This window comes from Elephantulus edwardii, unplaced genomic scaffold (genome assembly GCF_000299155.1).
Source record: "Elephantulus edwardii isolate Elephantulus edwardi_28Jun2011 unplaced genomic scaffold, EleEdw1.0 scaffold00070, whole genome shotgun sequence".
NCBI lineage: Eukaryota > Metazoa > Chordata > Mammalia > Macroscelidea > Macroscelididae > Elephantulus > Elephantulus edwardii.
In genome coordinates this window covers 9,594,212-9,615,008 of record NW_006399820.1, presented here as the reverse complement: position 1 = coordinate 9,615,008, position 20,797 = coordinate 9,594,212, and the positions used below count along the sequence as shown (strand labels likewise).

The 20,797-nt window shown below is 39.7% G+C and overlaps 1 protein-coding gene across 1 annotated transcript in view; it reads left to right on the top strand.

Annotated features, from left to right (window-relative positions):
• The window catches only part of CDKAL1 (CDK5 regulatory subunit associated protein 1-like 1), an 886,114-nt gene that overhangs the window by 211,042 nt on the left and 654,275 nt on the right, over nucleotides 1–20,797 (top strand). Inside the window, exon 4 of the mRNA XM_006888658.1 lies at nucleotides 7,191–7,287. Coding sequence (XP_006888720.1) covers nucleotides 7,191–7,287 — 97 coding nt within the window. The remainder of the gene's footprint in view (nucleotides 1–7,190; nucleotides 7,288–20,797) is intronic.

Here is a 20,797-nt window from a genome sequence, read left to right as displayed (position 1 = left end):
GACTGGGATAATTGGGATGGGAGTGTCGGAGACAGTGCGATTGGCACAGGACAGAGCGGAGTTTAGGGCTGTTGTACATAGGGTTGCTATGAGTCGTAGGTGACTCGACGGCACATAACAACAACATGTTATGTGCCATGGACTTTGAACTGATTTGTAGTTGACGACCTTCGAGTGGGTTTTCAGAGGCTGTACATCATAAGGGAGGAGATTGTTTACTTTGGTTTGACAGGGCAACTTCTTACCACTAGGCCAGCTGAGTTCCCTCTGTGAGAGTTTTGTACTGTTGAGTCAGAACTGACCTACAGCAGACCCTTCAGTGGGTTTTCAGAGGCAGTAAATTGCATGGGAGGGAGTTGCCCATCCTCCTGTCACCGAGCAGCTGGTGCCTTCAGATTGCCGGGCTTTGGTTTTGCAGCACAGCCTCTAATCGCTAGGCACCAGAGCGCCCTTTTATGAAGTATAGTCCTCTATAAATATTTTATAACTGAACTAAGTTTGACTTAGATTGCATTTCTGTTTTGTCCTAGTATTTTATAAGTGAACTTTATTAAAAAGGATGAAGCAATATGTCAATACATTATTTGATCAAGTGTATCTACCTCTTTCTTTCAATATTGTAGTATTCATAAAGTCACTTTGGACTGTTTTATGACCCAATCTAGTGTTTATTTGATGTGATTATAACAGTTTTCAATTCATTGTTAAATATTGACCACAGTATTTTAAAATATGTTGGACACCTAACTACTGTATGATTACTTTGGTAAAGTTCTAAGTAAGTGCTTACCTTGTTTATAATTACTGCTACCTTTTTGTGTTACATTATTTTTAGTTTAGGGCAGTGTTGCTATATCTTTAAGAAACCTTAAGGTCTCGTACTCAATGTCCTCAATTTACATTCACATCCTTATGGACTCAGGGAGATATTGTTACTAACTATAGCTTTTTTAATATATTGGTAATTTGAATGTATCAGCACCTCTGCAGGAGAAACATGGTTAGTTTACTCTTGTAAAGATTTGCAGGCTTAGAAACATACTGTATTAGTTCACCTTTTCTCTATAGAGGTGTTCTGAGTTGGAATAAACTTGAAGACAGTGAGAGAGATTGAGGGTTATTCTGGAAGCCCTGGAAGTATAATGTGTAATGCCTTGGGCTGCTAACCAAAAAGTTCATGGTTAGATTCCATCATCTGCTCTGTAAGATGATGAGTCTATGGCAGTGAGTTTTCTGTTTGGATAGGAATTCTGGTGGGGCAGTGATGCGAATGTCTTGACTGCTAACCTCAGGTAGATGGGTAGGACCAACCATCTGCTCACTCTGAGGAAGGAAGAAGAGACAGTTTGCTTTTGTAAAGATTTATGAATTTTACCATGTCCTTCTTGTTTGCTATAAAATGGAATAGACTGTAGCAGTGGGTTTGGCTTTTGAGATTATCATGATGATCGTGTAGTTCAGTGGTAGAGTTCTCATCTTCCTGTAGGAATTGTTATCAAGTTGAAACTAACTCACAATGATCCGTGATGTAGACTGTGGTTCCATTTAAGCCCAGGGCACCTCCTGCACAGCTTCCACTCATCTGCAGTGGGTGCTTCTGCGTTGCTATGGTGTTGAACATGTTGCATCAGAGCATCCAGACTAAGATTAGTAAGAGAGCCCTGGTGAACTACCTTAGAAAATCAGTCAGTGGAAACCCTAAGCTTTACAATGGTGTGATCTTTAACTCAGCGTAGTGGTGGTGCTTGGCTAGGCAGTGTTTTATTCCAATGACTGACTCCCTGGCGACTAAACCCTGCAATATTCAGCCTGATTCTTTTGACAGTTAATGGCATCACCAGTCTTTTATTCCTGTCATTCAGGGATAAGAAATTATAGCCCTTGGGCGAAGTCCTGCCTGCTGCCTGTTTTTATAAAGGACATTTTATTGGAAGACAGCCACACCCATTTGTTTTATGTATTGCCTATGTTGTTTTTCCACTATAATGGCTGAATTACATACAGTTGCAATAGAGACCTTGTGGCCAGGGAGGGCTTCAGTATTGACTCTGGCCGTTGAGAGTTCAAGTTTGCTGATCCTTGCCTTGCTCTAGGAATCTTTATATCATTTTTTATTTTGCAGATATCTTTTACCAATAGAAATATAGAAATATTCTCTCTTCTCTCTTCTTTCTTCTCCCTCCTCCCTTCTCTCTCTCTCTCTCTCTCTCATAAAGGTCTGTAGGACCATTCTGCTATCAAAACATCAGAAGCTGCCCCACCACCCATTAAATTAGCTTCTTTAGCTTATTCCTGCGCCCTCTACAGTGTAAACCCAGAGTCCCTTTTAGAGATGGTTTATTAATGTCCTCCTTTCCTCCCTCTTTGTTTTTGCCCAGTCTGTATTCAGGGAAATAAGACACCAAAAATTCAAATGTATTCGTTAATGACTCTTTTATTAATAAACAAGTTGGGCAGATAAATCATTGTGGGAGGAGGAAAAACCCATCAACTTGACACTCCAAATATTCAAAAATCACAACACACCTTTCATTTGTAAGATTCGGAGCACAACTCTATGTGGGCTTAGTGAAGTGTGCCAAAGGCCATGATTGAATTATGTGCACAATTTCAAATGGAAAGCATATTGCATTGGTTTTGGGGTTTGCGCCTCCCAGCTTTGTGGTATTTGGAGTAATAACTCATGGGGAATGTTGAGGACATACCTGAGCTAGCCTCCTGGTTCTTCTCGAAACCTCTTCCCTGTGGGTGGTAATGCTTTCAAGAGCACTTTTCCTGATGGCAAAGCCACGTGGCTAGTTTCATGGCTAGAAAGAAACACAAATGGTGTCGGAGTTTATGTTGAGAACTGGAATGGAGTTTGAGCTGCAGACCTCAGCTTTCTACAAGCCAAATGCTTCAGATTTTATACTCAAATACAGCTGTAATAACTCTTTTCTGAATGTAAGAACATTCTTTACCTCCTTTGTTACCTTTTCCTATTCTTGTCTGCCTACAGCATCCTCTCATGTTTCCTCAACATGCTACTTCCTATCAGTGTGTGTGTGGACATTGTTTATCTTTTCCATCCTATCTTACTTATGGTATTTTATGGCATTATTTGTATGTTTTTATGTGCCATCCATTATAAGCCATAAGCTTGTTGAGTTATCTTTCAAATTGCAAGCTTTCTTCATTACTATGTTCTTGAAACACTCAACCATAATGTCTTGAATGTTAAATATAGAAGTCATAGAATTAATTACAGGAAGCAGGCTTTTTATTTGGACAGAATTATTGGTGTTTTCAAGATCTTTTTTAGATGTTGGACAGAGCTTTTAGGTGTTGTAGATAAAATTCCCGAAGAAACCAGAAGGTAGTTTCCTGTGTAGCTTGTTAATGAAAATGGAAAGATTCTTTTGGCTGATAAAGGTATTTCACATTTACAAGAATTTGTGTGCAATGAAGTTCTTGGTACGGATCACATAAATAAATCCACATGGCAGAGGTAGGTAATAATTCTCTTGGATATATTATGTAATCTACCCATAATATTAAAAAATTCGTTACGCTTCCCTCACCCCAAGATTCTAAATAGAAAAATTGCACCCAAGGATTCTAATAAGGTACTCAAATGAAACACAGGTGCTGTTAAATGGCTGTTTTATACTTTGCCTTTTAGTTCATGTACTTGTTCTCTGCACATTTCCAAGGTGATGTGATTAAGTTGCTCACACATAGCTAGTCCAGTTAGGCCCAACTCCCACTTGTTGTCTACTTCTGAATCTATAGTGTTGAAAAATTTGGAAGGAATAAGAGCATGTGTCACGTGTAGCAAGTTCTACTTCATTGTAGTGTAATATGAAATCACATGCCCAGAAACCCTGTTTCTGAGAGCCTCAGCTTTCTAAATCTCTTTCAGAAAACCACCTTGGTTCATAAACCTAGTATTCATGCATCTACCCCCCCACCCCCCAAAATTGTGTTGTTGGTAAGTGCCATTGAGTTGACTGTAATTCATAGCCATACTGTGAACAATGGATCTGAACCCTCCTTTGCCATTCTCATTATCTCTGGTATACTTGAGCCCATTCTTAAACTCACTGTGTCAGCCCATCTTGTTGAAGATATTCCTCTCTTATGCTGAGCCTCTACCTTCCCGTGCATGATGTCCTTCTCTAAGGATGAGCCCCTCCTCATGACATACTCAAAATATATGAGATGAAGCTTCATCATTCTTGCCTTTAAGGAGACATCCTGATTGTTCTTTCTCCAAGACATGTTTATTTATTCCTGTCCATGGACTATTCAGTACTCTTCTCCAATACCACAACAACTCAAAGACATCCGTTCTTTTGTCATTCTATGTCATTTCCCAGCTTTCATATGCATAGCACATAATTCAAAAGGCTATGACTTAAATGGAGCTCTGGTGGCCTAGTGGCAAGTAGCTGTACTGCAATCCCAAAGGCACGTGGTTCGGAGCCACCAGCTGCTCTACAGGAGAAGGATGGGCAGTCTCCTCTCGTGGGATTAACTGCCTCTGAAAACCTGCCAGAGGGTCAGTTATGAGTTGATGGTCGTTGATGATACACAACAACGTGACTTAAAAGTTCCTATTGCTATTGTTGATTGCCGTTGAGTCAAGTGCAACTCATGAACAAAAGTCCTAATGCCTTTCCTTATGTTGTTGTTGTTGTTATGTGTCGTCGAGTCGCTTGCGACTCATAGCGACCCTATGTACAACAGCCCTAAACTCTGCTCTGTCCTGTGCCAATCACACTGTCTCTAACACTCCCATCCCTATTGCCCCAGTCACTGAATCAATCCACCTCATAGAGGGCCTTCCCCTCCTGTGCTGTCCATCCCCCCTCCCAAGCATGATGTCCTTTTCCAAGGACTGGTCTCTCTTCATAACATGTCCAAAGTATGTTAGATGGAGCCTCAGAATCCTTGCCTCCAAGGAGCCACCCGGTTTAACCCTTTCCAGGACAAATCTGTTTGTTTTCCTAGCAGTCCATGGTACTCTCAATACTCTTCTCCCGTACCACAGCTCAAAGGCATCAATTCTCCTCCTATCCTCCTTGGTCATTGTCCAACTCTCTGATGCATAACAAGTGATTGCGAAGACCATGGCCTGTATCAGGCGCACCTTAGTCTCCAGAGACACACCATTGCTCTTCAGTACTTTGGAGAGGTCCCTAACAGCAGACTTTCCTATGGCAATGCCCCTTTTAATTTCCTGGCTGTTGGTGCCAAGACTGTTGACTATGGAGCCAAGCAAACTAAAGCTGTGAGTAATTTCAATCTCTTCACTATCCATCCTGATGCTGCCAATTGGTCCAGTGGTGAGAATCTTTGTCTTCTTGACATTGAGCCTCAATCCATATTGTAGGCTGCAGTCCTTGACACTCTGTAGCAGGCGCTTCAGGTCCTCCTCAGTTTCAGCAAGCAGGGTTGTGTCATCCGCATAATACAGATTCTTGATAAATCGTCCACCAATCCTGACCCCACATTTCTCCTCATAGAGCCCAGCCTCCCGGATAATCTGTTCTGCATATAGGTTGAAGAGGTATGGAGATAGGATGCATCCCTGGCGTACGCCCTTCCCAATTTTGAACCATGCAGTGTTCCCTTGCTCTTTTCTGACGACTGCCTCCTGGTCCAACTATAGGTTTCGCATTAGAATGATCAAGTGTTCTGGGATTCGCACTCTTCTCAGAGTCAGGCACAGTTTGTTATGATCCACACAGTCAAACGCCTTTGCATATTCAGTGTAACACAGATAGACATTCCTTTGGTATTCTCTGCTTTCAGCTAAGATACATCTAACATCAGCTACAATATCCCTAGTTCCACGATCCCTTTTAAACCCAGCCTGGACTTCTGGCAGTTCTCTGCTGATGTGCTGTTCCAGTCGTTTTTGGAAAATCTTCAGTAGAATCTTGCTTGCATGTGAAATCAATGAGATTGTTCTATAGTTTCCACAGTCTGTTGGGTCACCTTTCTTTGGGATGGGAACAAATATAGATCTCTTCCATAGAGAAAAGCATAAAATCTCCAAACCTACTATGACTTGAGGAAAAGTGTATGAAGACTTGAAAATGTAATTTCAAAATGGATAAATGTGTACATGGTTTGTAGGAATAGATAGGCGTTCTGCTTTGCTTACTGATCTCCTAGCACAAAATCAGTATTTGCTGCATACCCGCACGACTGAGTGAATGAATAATGTTCACTTAAAAAGATTTCGTCCCTCTCATAAGGAAAGAAATGCTTAGGAAGATAACCAGATGTGTATACCTTTGATCTAGCAGTTCTGCTTCTTAGAATTCATGCTAGGGAAGTAATTAGGCAACTGAGCACTGATTTCTTATCTCAGTTTCTGTTGTCCAGGAGCATGTTCTGAGTTATTAAAGCCTTCAAATGATGTTCATTGTAAAGCCATTTGTAAAACTGAAAAGGTGGAAACAATCAATATGCCTATAATTACAAGAATAGTTGACTTATCATAGTGGGACACTGTTTAAAATAGATAACATTGGTCTCTAGGTAAAGGCATAAGGCATAAAGAGATGTATTAGTTTTTAAAATACAAGTTGTAGAATTCAAGGTAGAGTTTTATGTTTGTGTAATTAAGAGTGGGATGTGTGTGTGTGTGTGTGTGTGTTTGTGTGAAAATGTGAAATATGAAGACAATTCCGTTTGCCCACACATGCTTGTACATGTGAGCGATGGCCTTCCAAGTGGGTGTAAACAATTAGTAACTGAAGCTTATCCCTCAGGAGTAGGACTGGGGACGTTTGCAGATTTCTGGTATAATACAATTATTTTTTATTTCAACTTTTCTTGTAAAAAAATATTTTACTTTTACACAGGAGAAAAGACTAGGGGAGAATGCAGTAGGCCTGAGGTCATTTTCATTACTGCTTTAAATAAAAAACATGTTGAAGGGTTAATTTGCGTTCTTGTAAAATATGCCTTTCTGGAATGATTCATTTCCTTGAGAACTCTGCATAAGCAAAAATTTTTTTGTAAGAAGATAATGAAAGGCATTATCAGACTGGGCTTCTATTGCGTTCTTTAATGATGTGATAAATTAATGAATATTAAAGAAATATTATTATAATGTGCTATTATTTGGAGAAAGTATGTAAATCCACATTTGTTTCTGGGCAAAATTTCTCACCATTTTCTCTTCTTTCTTCTAGAAAAGCTCAAGAAGAGAACAAGAAGATAGTGCTCGCTGGATGTGTTCCTCAAGCCCAGCCTCGTCAGGACTACCTTAAAGGATTGAGTATCATAGGGGTAAGCTTGAGTTTAGTGATGGGAGAAGGAAAAGTTTAACAGTATTAAAGCTTATGATAGCTACACGTTTTCTTTTTTCTAAACACTCTTCTTACAAATGAAATTTTTTTAAAACCCTTGACAGTCACATGTTTACTGTTATCACATTAAAAAAAATTCGGGAGCTCTGGTGGCCTAGTGGCAAGAAGGTGCACTGCAATCCCAGAGGTGCCCAGTTCTAATCCACCAGATGCTCTGCTGGAGAAGGACGGACAATCTCCTCCTGTATCAGTCAGATCTGATTTGACGGTACACACACACAAAATAATAAAATTTAAAAGAAAATAAAAAAAATTCTAAATTTCTTCCACTTACACGGAAAAAAAAAAAAAAAAGACTGACACAAAGGCAAAGCCCATATATATCATGTCCTGATGACACAGTGGCCAAGAGCTCAGCTGCCAATGTGGGTAAAGGTCAGTGGTTTGAGACACTAACTACTTGGTCAGGGAGAAAAGACCTGCCTGATGATCGATCACCTGTAATAGAAGGTTCAGCCTCGTTGGCTTTACTCTGCCCCTAGGTGACCACTAAGAGTTGTAATTGGTTTGATGGCACACAACAAAGTGATGTACATCTGTGTAGATTACAGCAATTTTATTCCATAACATGTAGGTTCTCCATGAGCTGAGGTCAGCTCCCCAGCTACTGATTTTGGTTGTTTTGTTGTTGATTTGTTTGGTTTATTTTTGTCTTTGCTTGCTTGTACAGTGTCATCTCTTGCCATATTCCTATTTATCCCACCACTCTGTCCTACTTGGGATCCATCTCCCAGGGTAATGACGCCCTTTTTTGGAATCTCCACTTTTCTCATCCTCAAGCTCCAAGTCTTGGCTCCACCATCACGCATTATGTAAAGGCCCCTCTGACCACTCTGTGCTATCGTCAATCATCCTATATCAGATTCCTATTGATTACCATTCAGTTGGTAGTCCTTCACTCTCTTAGCACCTCACATGGTTGTGATTTTAGGTTACTTACAAATCTGCTACCAGGGACTTCTTCAAAATATTTTAGAAAACTATCACCTTAAAGTCCAAGGTGCACTTGCTTCAGGCTAGAATCTTTTCAATAACCTTCTACACATGTCAATTGGACAGTGAATTATGATGACAGAGGAAACTTGAAGCCTTTGAGTTGTGGTGTTGGAGAAGAATACTAAGTACATGGACTACCAAATGTACAAAAAAAAAAGCTGGGTCTTGAAAAAAGCAAAATGAGAGTGCTGTTTGGAGGTGAAGATGCCAGTGTTCCGCCTCATATTCTTTGGGGAGGTTGCTAGAAGAGGCAATTCCTTGGAGAGACATCATGCTTGAAAAGGTGGAGGGTCAGTGGAAGAGGAGAAGACCTGAGATTAGATGGATTGCCACAGTGGCCGCAGCAGTGAGTTCAGGTGACGAGCATGGCACAGGATGGGACAGGGTGGCTCCACAGCGCCTAAGAACAACCACATATATCGATGGGGAACTTAATGAGGACAGGTTTTTTTGTGGTGCTTGCTGACTTTCACTATGCTTCTCTAGTCTTTTCCTTGTGTCACATGCAGTTGGTGCTCAGTGTCACTTGAATGAATGGATGGATGATCCCATTGTAATTTTGTTGTCAGCATGGATTTTCCCACCTGGAAATCAGTCCTTTGACACCACTAGTCTGTTATCTCTCCTCATCTCTATTCTCAAAATAACTTGGTGTAGTTGGCATTTGTTTTCTGTGACCACGTGATACTCTTTCTTCCTTCTCTCCGTGCTTCTGAATTGGCTCCCTGGTGGTCCAGTTTCTGTTTAGTTAACTGTTTTTAAAAAGGTAACACTATTATCTGTCCAGAAAAAAAGTGACCCTTGACATTTAGATTGGATCTTTTCCTTATTGGATGTAATATTGATAATATGGTGGGTTTTTTTCTTTCTATTGTGTTCTTAGTGTTATGAACTTGTTTTCTCCTGTAAAGTCCTTGCCCTGTTGGCAAATTTAATAATCTCTGAACAAACATTCTCACTTTAAACAAACAGAACCTGATGTTTGGTAACATTAGTTTGTTTTCACCATTTGTCTGCTTACATTGTGATTTCTCTTGGTTTGAGGCATGAAATGAATATGGGACTCCTGAGTTATCTTCTAATGTCAGACATGCTTTCTCTATAAACAGAATCCTGCTGTGTTAGGGGAATAGAAAGCTACTTAGAACTCCATTTTAGAAATGGAATGTGGTAAAAGCTTGAGGTTCATCTTAGATTTTATCCCAAGGACTTAAGTTCCTCTGACAGCAGAATTTCTTTTGTAGGTCAGAAGCCTCGTCTCTATGTACATTGTGGTAACATTTTTCTTCTGTTCTGTGCAAAGAAAGGCTCAGTTAGGATGTAAGAGAGATCCTCAAGATAGCATAAGGGAGGATGCCAGTGCTGTTTACTGCTAATGTGCACTCTGAAGGTGTACCTCTGGAACTGGCAAGTCAAGATTCGTTTTTCCCAATAGACTAGCACTCTGTTTCACAAAGTATCATTTATCACTACTATACTACTGTAAGATTCTTTACGTTAATTTTCTTTTAGTCTTTTAAAACTGGAGAAATAACTTGAGAAGTGGAAAAAACAAAGGATACTCCCAGTTTCATCTTTCTAACATGGCTGCGCAAACAGCTAAACCTCAACTACTATCCATAAATAGAGTTGGTGATTCAAACCTACCTAGAGGCACATTAGGAGAGACTGGCAAGCCTGCTGATCTGCTTCCCAAAGGTCACAGCCTTGGAATCCCTGTGAACGGGTTCTGCCATGCACACATGGGGTTGGCATAAATCGGAATCAACAACAAACACAGAATTATTCTAACTTTCCTTATCTCCTTCAAACTTACTGGCCTTGCTTTTTTTTTTCAAATGGAAACCCTCATGACATGGGGGTTAGTAAGTGCTTGGCTGCCAACTGAAATGTTGGTGGTTTCAACTCACCAGTTGCACTTTGAGAGAAGTTCAGTTCCTATAAAATATACAGACTAGGAAACTCTATGGACAGTGTCACTATAAATTGGAAATGACACTAGGTTTGTAATGTCGGGACTGTTTCTTACTTATCTTTTACCATGTAATTCCAGGAGCTTTTAAACAATTTTAAATCTAATGTGAATCTTCTCTTGAGGAGATTAGTGTAATAAACCACTTGTTTTGGATATATTTTCCAATTTTTGGATGTAATACAATAATACATACAATGGACATGTTTGTTTATTTCATTGCCATTTGAGTGAAATTTTACAATTCATATTGGGATTTCATTCACTCATTCAAATATGTTTTGTTTTATAACATTAATTATAATTAATTAATGTAATTAATGATAATACCTGATCAGCCTCTTATTGTATATTGCCTTTTATCATCAACCAATTTAAAATTTCCTTTTATCTATCCATTTATTAATTTCTACTCACTTCTTTCTCCCTTTCCAGGCTTGGTAATCTTCTAAAAAAGATTCTGTGTGTAAACCTTTTCATAGCTTTTATTTTAGTAGTCTTACACTTTAATGTTGATTGTGAGCCAAACAAGCTGAAGCTTTTAACAGTCTTAATCTCTTTGCCGTTTATTATGATGCTGTCACTTGGCCTAGAGTAAGAATCTTTGTCTTACTATTAAGCTTCAATCCATATTGAAGGCTGCAGTCCTTGACCTTCTGCAACAAATGGCTCAGTTCTTCCTCATTTTTGGCAAGCAAAGCCGTGTCATCTCTATAACACAGGTTCTTGATGCATCTTCCTCCAATCCTGATGCCACGTTCCTCCTTATAGCGCCCAGTCTTCCAGATGATGAACTTGCTTGGCTGCACAATCAACACTCTTGGTACCAACAGCCAGGAAATCAAGAGACAAATTGCATTAGGAAAATCTGCTGTCAGGAACCTCTCAAGAATACTGAAGAGCAGCAATGCCAGTCTGGAGACTCATGTGTGCCTGAAACAGGCCATGGTCTTCACAATTACTTGCTATGCATCAGATAGCTAGACAATGGCTAAGGATGATAGAAGGGGAATTGATAACTTTGAGTTGTGGTCCTAAATATATCATAGACTGCTAAGAAAACAGTTTCACACTTGAAAGGGTGAAACCAGGCTGCTTCTTGGAGGCAAGGATTTTGAAGCTCCATCTGATATCCTTTGGGCATGTTGCAAGGAGCAGTCTTTGGAGAGAGACATCATGATTGGAAGAGTGGAAGGACTGCACAAGAGAGGAAGACCCTGGATGAGATGGATTGATTCAGTGACTTGGGTAAGGAGGGTAATTGTATCAGAGACAGTGATGTTGACTTAAGGTAGTACAGGGTTCAGGGCTATTGTACATAGGTCACTATGAGTTGTAAGCAACTGAACAGCACATAACAACAACAACAACAACAACAACAACATACTTTATTGTGGGAAAAGAATGGGCAGTTCCCTCCTTTGTGATCTACTGCCTCTGAAGACCCACTAGAAGGTCAAGTATTGATTGATTTAGACTTCATAGCACACACAACAAGCAATAATATACTGTAATTTTCGTTTCTTAACTGACTTAGTTATATAGCATAATTACCTCTAGATTAATCAATTTGTACAATGTTTCAAGAATTCTTTATAATTCTTTTTTTATTATACTAGTTTATTTATAACATTTGAATACGTTGCTTTTCTGGCCAGATTTTTCCAGTCCCCCCCCCCCCCCCCCCCCCCCCCGCCAAATTTGTGTACAGCCTCATGATTAATCCACCCCGCCATACACATCCTCATCCCTCTGCTTCTTCCACCCCTTGCCCCTGCCTTGGATCCTCATACTCATGCTACAATAATGCTTTTATACAATATTTGTCCTTGTGGAACTGAGTTAGTTCACTCAGTATAGTGCTCTCCAGTCCCTCCCAAGTTAGGTAGTAATTTACAAAATCGTTGCTCTTTCATGCTCCATAGCATACATTCCATTGTATGAATGTACCATAATTTCTCAGTCCATTCAGTTGTGGTTAGACATCAGGGCTATTTCTGTGTTCTTGCGATAGTGAATAATGAAGCTATGAACATTCATGTAAAGTCTCCATTTGTGACTCAGCTCTCATTTTCTCAGGGTATATTATGAGCAGTGGAGTAGCTGGAATTTCTATGTTCAGCTTGTGAGGAAGTACCAAACTGCTTTCCAGAATGGTTATACTATTTTACAGTCCCATCAACAATGTATTAGAGTTCTGATCTTTTCACATCCTCTCCAACATTTATTACTTGCTGCCCTGTTAAACTTTGCCACTGTCACTGGAGTGAGATGGTACCTAAAGCCCCAAACCATAAAGTTCATATGAGACAAATGGGGATCAAGCTTAGAAGCCCTAGTCTGTGGTATAAAAAGACTGCCAAATACAGCTAGACATACACAATCTGAAGAGGATAAAATTGATAAGTGGGACTTTCTTAAGATTAAATCCCTGTACATATCAAAACCTTTTTCCAGCAGGGTGAAAAGAAAACCTACTGATTGGGAACAAACATTTGGCAATACCATTTCAGCAAAGGGTCTCATAATAAAAATTTGCAAAATACTCCTGGGCCTCTAGAAGGAAAAGACTGATCCCACAATTACAAAATGGGAAAAGGACATGAAAAGACTTTTCACAGAGGAAGACATTCATATGGCCAACAGACACATGAAGAAATGCTCTGCACACCCATGTTTATTGCAGCTTTGTTCACAATAGCAAAGGGTTGGAAACAACCTATGTGCCCATCAATAAACAAATGGATTGAGAAGCTGTGGTATAGTCACACAATCGAATAGGAACTCATGAAATATTATACAAAATGGGTGACTCTGGAGGACATTATGCTGAATAAAATATCTCAGTCACAAAGGGACAAATACTGTATAGTGCCACTGTTGTAAAACACGACTGACATTGGGGTGGGGAGGAGACTGAGAAAGATGGGATAAATTATGTATACTGCATTGAAACAGATGAGGGAGAGAACTATTTAAAGGAGATATATGATTAGGTATTATTGTCATGACGGGAGTCTAGAATAAAGGCTGCACAGTGGATTGGACTTGGGGGGAGGGATTGTATAACAATGCAAGAATATTTCTTTTACTTTTCAAAGAGAAGAGTGAACTGGTGGAGTGAGGGGTGGTCAGGGAGAAAAGTGCAACAGTGAATGAATGGAAACCCCAAGTCTCTGTATACTTTCATTAAAATGAATAATAATAAAAAAAGAAAAAGAGAAAAAGCACAAATGTACAGATACTTTACCATAAAAACCACAGAAATGCTCAAAATCACTGGCAATATGGGAGATTCAAATCTTTATCATTCTTTAATGATATATAATACTCCATTGTGTGAATGTGTCATAGATCCTTTAAGGATTTATCTGTTGAGAAACATTTGGGTTATTTCCATTTCTTTACAATTATAAATAATGCTGCAGTATACATAGATGCACATATATCAGCTCAAGTTACAGCTCATATTTCCTTAGAATACATAACGAGTAATAAGATTGCTTAATCAAATAATGGTGTTCCCCTTTTCAACCTTTAAGAAGGCACCTTTAACAAGGCTTTCCATAGTGGTTGGATCATTAAATAATTCTGGCAGCAGTGTAAGATAGTTTGAATCTCACCACACCCTCGCCTGCCTTTATTCCTTATTATAATTTGAATTTTGCTGTTGTTGTTTGGGTGGAATGTTGTCTCATTGCTTTTGATAGGGTCACTTATAAGTCACAGGTGACTTCATGGCACATAACAACAAAAACAATGGCCTAGGGAGCTCTGGTGGCCTAGTGGCAAGAAGCTGCTCTACAGTCCTGAAAGCACGCAGTTCCAGGCCAGTAGCTACTCCTAGTGAGAATCTCCTCCTGTGCGATAAACTGTCTCTGAAAGCATGCTGGCGGTTCAGCTATGGGTCAGTTATGACTTCGTAGTACGCAACAAGAACCAAACTTTATGGAAACTGGATTTTTTGATGCAAAATGTGGCATCCGCATTGGAAGAAGACTTATCAACAACCCTTGTTATGTGGATGATATAACTTTGCTTTAAGTCCTTGGAGGACTTAAAATACTTTCTGCAGAAAGTCTTAAGACTACAGCCTTCAACATGAGTTACTTCTGAACATCAAGAAGACAAAAATGTTCACAAGTGGACCTCAGAACAACAATTGCTTTATACAAGGAAGACCTGTTAATACCACCGTCGTTCAAATACATACACCAACAACCAGAGCTGAAGAAACAGAAATAAATGATTTCTATTAACGTTTGCAGTAAAAAAATCAACCTAACACACAATAAGATATATTAATAATAGTGGATGACTGGAATGCAAAACTTGGAACAAAGAAAAAGTATCAGTAGTTGGGGAAAACATGGACTTGGTTACAGAAATGAGGCTGGAGATAAAAGATAGAGGAGGAAAGAAAGACCAATATGGATGTCAGAAACAACTCTCAATATTGTACCTAGTGTTGAGAATAAAAAGCAAAGGAAAGAAATCAGTAAGACAAAGAAACAAACAGATGACTTCAAAGGATAGTTTGGGAAGACAAAGTAATATCGTTTGATGCAAAGAACTAGAGTTGGAAAATCAAAAGGGATGAATTCACTTCCAGAAAAATGAAAGGCATATGCAGAGTCACTTTACCAAAGGAATTAGCTGATACAGAATTTCATGAAACAGTGTATGAGTAAGAGCCTCTGGTACTGAAGGAGGAAGTTCAAGCTGCTCTGAAGGAATTGGCAAAATACAAGGCCCCAGGTTTTTGACAGCATACCAAGTGACATATTTCAGCTGCCCTGGACTTGCTCACCAAGTTGTGCCAATCAATCTGGAGGACAACCACCTGGCCAACTGATTGGGAGAGATTCATATTTGTTCACATTACAAATAAAGGTGACCTGACAGTGTAGAAATTATCAAACTATGTAATTAATGCTACATGCAAGCAAGATTCTGCTGAAATTTATCCAGAAATGACTGGAACAGCACATTAGCGGAGAACTACCTGAAGTTCATGCTGGATTTAAAGGCCATGGTACTAGGGATATTATAGCTAATGTTAGATGCATCTTGGCTGAAAGCAGAGAGTACCAGAGGAATGTCTGTCTGTGTTTCATTGACTGTGCAAAGGCATTTGACTGTGTGGATCACAACACTCTGTGGCTGACTCTGAGGAGAATGGAAATCACAGAGCAGTTAATTGTGTTTATGAGAAACCTATACTTGAACCAGCAGGCAGTTATGATAATAGAGCAAGGAAACATTGCATCTTTTAAAATCAGGAAGGGTGTATGCCAAGGAACCTATCTCCATACCTTTTAAATCTATGTGTGGAACAGATCATTCAGGAGGCAGGGTCTATGAGGAGGAATGTGCTATCAGGATTGGAGGAAGATTCATGAACAACCAGCGTTATGCAGGTGACACAACCCTGCTTGCTGAAACTGAAGAGGATCTGAAGCACTTACTGCATAAGGTCAAGGACTGCAGCCGTCAATATGGATTAAAGTTGATCATCACGAAAACAAAGATTTTCAAAACTTGGCTAATTGGCAGCATCATGAAAGATAATGAAGAAATTGAGATTGTTAACAGTTTCACATTGCTTGGCTTCACTGTCAACACTCTTGGTACCAGCAGCCAGGAAATCAAAAGATGCATTGCATTGAATTTCTGCTGTCAGGGACCTCTCCATAGTACTGAGGAGCAATGATGCAAGTCTGGAGACCATGGTGGGCCTGATCCAGGCCATGGTCTTCATAATTACGTGCTATGCATCAGAAAGCTGGACATTGACTAAGGATAATAGAAGGAATTGATGACTTTGAGCTGTGGTGTAGAGAAGAGTATTGAATGGACCATGGACTGCTTGGAGAACAAACAGATTTGTCCTGGAGAGGGTGCAACTGGGGTGTTCCTTAGAGACAAGGATTCAGAGTTTCCATCTGACATACTTTGGGCATATGGCAAGGTGGGACCAGTCCTTGGAGAGGGACATTATGCTTGGGAGGGTGGAGGGATCAAGTATGTAGAGGAAGACCCTCAATGAGATGGATTGACTCAGTGCATAGGGTAATGGGTGTAATTATGTCAGAGACAATAAGGTTTATGCAGTACAGAGCAGAGTTCAGAGTTGTTGCATGTTGGGTTGCTACGAGTTGCAAGTGATTTGATGGCACACAATAACAGCAACAATAACAACAACAACAATTTGTAGTCCTCTCTATCTCAGGTCAGCTGTGTGACATTTTATTTATTATCACTGACTTTTTTACTGAGGACTGGAGAAGTAACTCACTGCTATAATACATGTTTCATATGCCGCTTAGCCCAGTTTCTGTCCGAGCATTTTATACTAGCATATTTACAAAATAGAAAATAATTTGAGGATAAAAGTGGTTCTGGGAATGAATATGTTCATGTTTTTCTATTTGGAAGTCTTTATTTCTGTATAAAATTGTTAGATTCAATCTGCGGTCAGAAATCAGAAATATTTTGAGTGACTTGAAATGATGAAATGAACTATACTGGTTTATACCAACGATAGCTATTGGACAACATTTTCAAGTGTGAAAAGAACTAAGATGATATTGAAATTCAGTGACATGGGAAAAGATTACCAGGAGGGCTTTTGGAATTGTATTGCAAAACTGATTTACAGGATGAGTGAAGAATGCTAATTGTCAGAATTTCCTTCACAATCTTTCCGTGTTAGAGGACATTACTAGAGGTGGTTGGAAGAACAGCTTTAACTATTGTGCTTTTACCTCCTGCTGGTATCTGTATAACCCCAGAGTGAAAGCTAGTTCTGTCAGTTCTATTAAACAGTGAAGGGAATAGTGTACCCTTTAAGTGGAGATCCTTGGGCGAGTAGACTTGAATTAAAGAACATATTGTACTATGTAGAAAATGTCCAACACACAGTAAGCATGTTGTTTTTGTATGCGCTGTCAAGTTGCCTGCGACTAATAGTGACCCTATGTAAAACAGTCCCAAACCCTGCTCTGTCCTGTGCTAATCTCATTATCTCTGACACACCTACCCTCACTCATTACTTTAGTCACTGAATCAATCCATCTCATAATGGAGGGTCTTCCTCTCCTGTGCTGTCTTTCCACCCTCTCAAGCATGACGTCCTTCTCCAAGGACTGGTCCCTCCTTGCAGCATGTCCAAAGTATGTCAGATGATGCTTCAGAATCCTTGCCTCCAAGGAGCAGCCTGGTTTAACTTTCTCCAGGACAAACTTGTTTGTTCTCCTGGCAGTCCATGGTATATTCAATACTCTTCTTCAACACCACAGCTCAAAGGCATCAATTCTCTATGTTACAAATATATTTCATAGAGAAAACAGTAATCTTGATTACATTCTAAAAGCTTGATAATTTTTTAGAATGAAAATAGTCAACTCCAGAAAGTAGAAAGTCTGTCTTTGAATCCTGGGCCTACAATTTTACTGGTTGGGTTTTGTTTTTTTTTTTAAAAAAATTCAGTAAGTATCAGTAGTTCCTTGTGAGAAAGATAGGCAGTCTTTTCCCATGTGATTTGTAGTTCCAGAAAGCCCCCTGAAGGGTCAGCTATGTGTCAGTTGTGACTCAACACCAAGGAGTTTGAGGCTTTTTATACTGTTTGCTAGCTGTTCAGAATGCAGCAGTCTATGAACGTGTCCCAGATCTCTATTCTCATAGAGCTTCTGTTGCAGTTACTGGAGACAGACCTCACGTGTGGGAATTTCTTCTTAAGGCTCGCTTGGAAATAGGCTTTCTACTTATAAATTAAGAATTATATCAGAGGATTGTGGAAACAATATTTATTTGCTGAGTGCTTCCTAAGGTAGTCTCCATTTCCATTTATTTCTATAGCCTTTATTAATAGAAATGACACTTATTAAAAAGATTGGGTCTTACTGTTTTCTTAGAAAGCCGATTTCCAAAATCATATATATTTCTGTTGGCTATTTTGTGCTGATAAACAAGGCCCACATTTGATTTATATCTCACCGTTGATTCATTAAACTTGCCTTTGTAGCTTTATTGTATTTCCAGAAATCCTAAGTAAAGTGCAAATTAATACACTGGCTGTAACATTATGAAGCACACAATTCACAGTACAATATATAATTTGATCTTGAGAATTTGTAAGCAGCAAAACTTCCCTGAAGTGCCAGCTGGGATTCCTACAGGCAGGTGTATGCTTTCTGGAGAGCAACCCAGTGTAACACAGGTGCCCACTTATCTCAGTGCATATTACCTGGCTGATTTGCAGTGGTTTAAACCTCTTTTCAGGAAGGCTGCTCTAATCCTGAAAAGTCAAACAGTGCAACGAGTGTTTCAAATGTGACTGTTCTAATTTTGAAAATTACCTGTGTACGTAAAAGCGGCGTATGAGAGGGGCTGTATTTGAGAGTGTTTCCATCATGTATTACTACCATATATCACAGTGTGTTAGGCAAACACATCCATAAAGTGGAGCAATGTCACAGTAGTGTTTGATGCTGATGGTAAAATTTGAGAAATCTTTTTCTCCTATTTACTATATCTTCTTGCCATTTATTAGGTTTTTAATATACCTTTTAAAAACTTAGTTTATTTCTTTTTAATTTTGTATAGGAAAAGAATGTGAAAGTGTGATTGTAAATGTAAAAACTGATGTTAAGTGTTACTCAGATGTTGTTGATTGCCGTTGAGTAGAGCATGACTCCTAGTGACCCTATGAACAAAAGGCCTGAAGCCTTTCTATAACTATCGTCCTTTATCAAAGTTCATAGAGTTTCCAGAGGCATGTGGTTTAGGAAGTAGATGCCATTCCTGCTTCCAAAGTTACTCAAATAGCACCTTCAGCTAACCGAAGGCCTGCTGGTCTGCTCTTATCCAAAGTGCCTCCACAGAAGCGCCTGGGGATAGATTTTAAAAAAAAAAATCAGTCTTTTGTTTTTCCCATTCTTGACCTGTTGTTTTCACAGATTCTCCAAATCTTGCCTATAAACAAGCCTATCAAAATATGGTTGTCACCTACTGAATTATTAAAAAGTTTGGGGTTCAGGATGGTGCAAATGGTTTCACATTCAGCTCCAAGCGGTTAGGTTGCTATTCACATTTACCCAGAAGCTCACCAGAAGTAAAACCATGACAATTTACTTCTAAAAGTGAAAACTATGGGAAGCCCTTCCTGGAACACGTGGGCTGACTGGAATTCAGAATCGTCTTGACAGCAGTCGACAGCAGTTGTTTTGGCTTTGTTTTTTTAATGTGCTGTAGTGGTTAAGAACATGGATTCAAAATCTCAAGAGCATAGGCTTCCATCTTTGCCCTTCCTCTTACTGCAACCTTGCACACGTTACTCTCTGCGCCACAATTTGGTTATAAATTGGAGATAATAATAGGACCCAATTTTGGGCTAAGTCAGTTGATTAATGTCATGTGTTTTGTGTGGTGTGCCTGGCATGTAGTTTGTGTTCTGTATTAGCTTCTATTTCTATTAATTAACTTTCTAAAAGAACCAACATTGGGGGTGGGGGTGGGGTGGGTGGGGAGAAAAGTGCAAAAATGAATGAATGGAATTCCAAAATATCTGTAGATGTTCATTGAAATGAATACTAATAAGAAGAAAAGAATTTTAAAAAAGAACCAACATTGAGCACAGGTGCATGGCTCACTGGAGGAGGTGATTCTCCAGGAGGTTTTCAAAAGCAGGAAATCACAGGGAGGCTATTGTTCATCCTTCTTCTGTGGAACAGCTAGTGGATTCGAACCATGTTTCTTTGGGTTTGCAATGCAGCTTCTTCCACTACTAGGCAGGCATGGAGAGGATGAGGTGATCCTGGACTTGGGTTCCAGAGGGTTAAGTGAGTGATTTGATTAAATGAAAAAGGAGAAGGGACTTCCAGGTAGATTAACATGTATAGAGAAAGGCATGTGTGCTTCAGAGTTGTTGTTGGAGGGTGAAGGAATGAAAAGGAATTGTGTCCTCTTGAGAGTAACTTGGGAAGAGATACGGTGACATTTGGGGTAGTATACAAGTGATTTATTGAGTAGTGATTCTGTGAAAGGAGTCCTTGTGTGGCATGATCGGTAATGTACTCCACTGTTAACCAAAAGGTCAGTGCTTTGACTGGTGGTTTAAGATGCTGTAGGGAGCTCTAATGCAGGCAGCGGAAACTGCAGCCGATGAGGATGGGATTCGAACCCACACTTGCAGAGCACAATGGATTAGCAGTCCATTGCCTTAACCACTTGGCCAGAGACAGTTTTCAGAACAGAGCAGGGTAACACTGCTTGGTTCAGAATTGGGAAGGGTGTACACCAGGATGTGTCCTGTCTCCATACATTTTCAACCTGTATGCAGGGCAGATTATCCGAGAGGCTGGGCTCTATGAGGAGAATTGTGGCGTCAGGATTGGTGGAAGATCTATTAACAATCTGTGTTATGCAGATGACACAACCCTGCTTGCCGAAATTGAGGAGG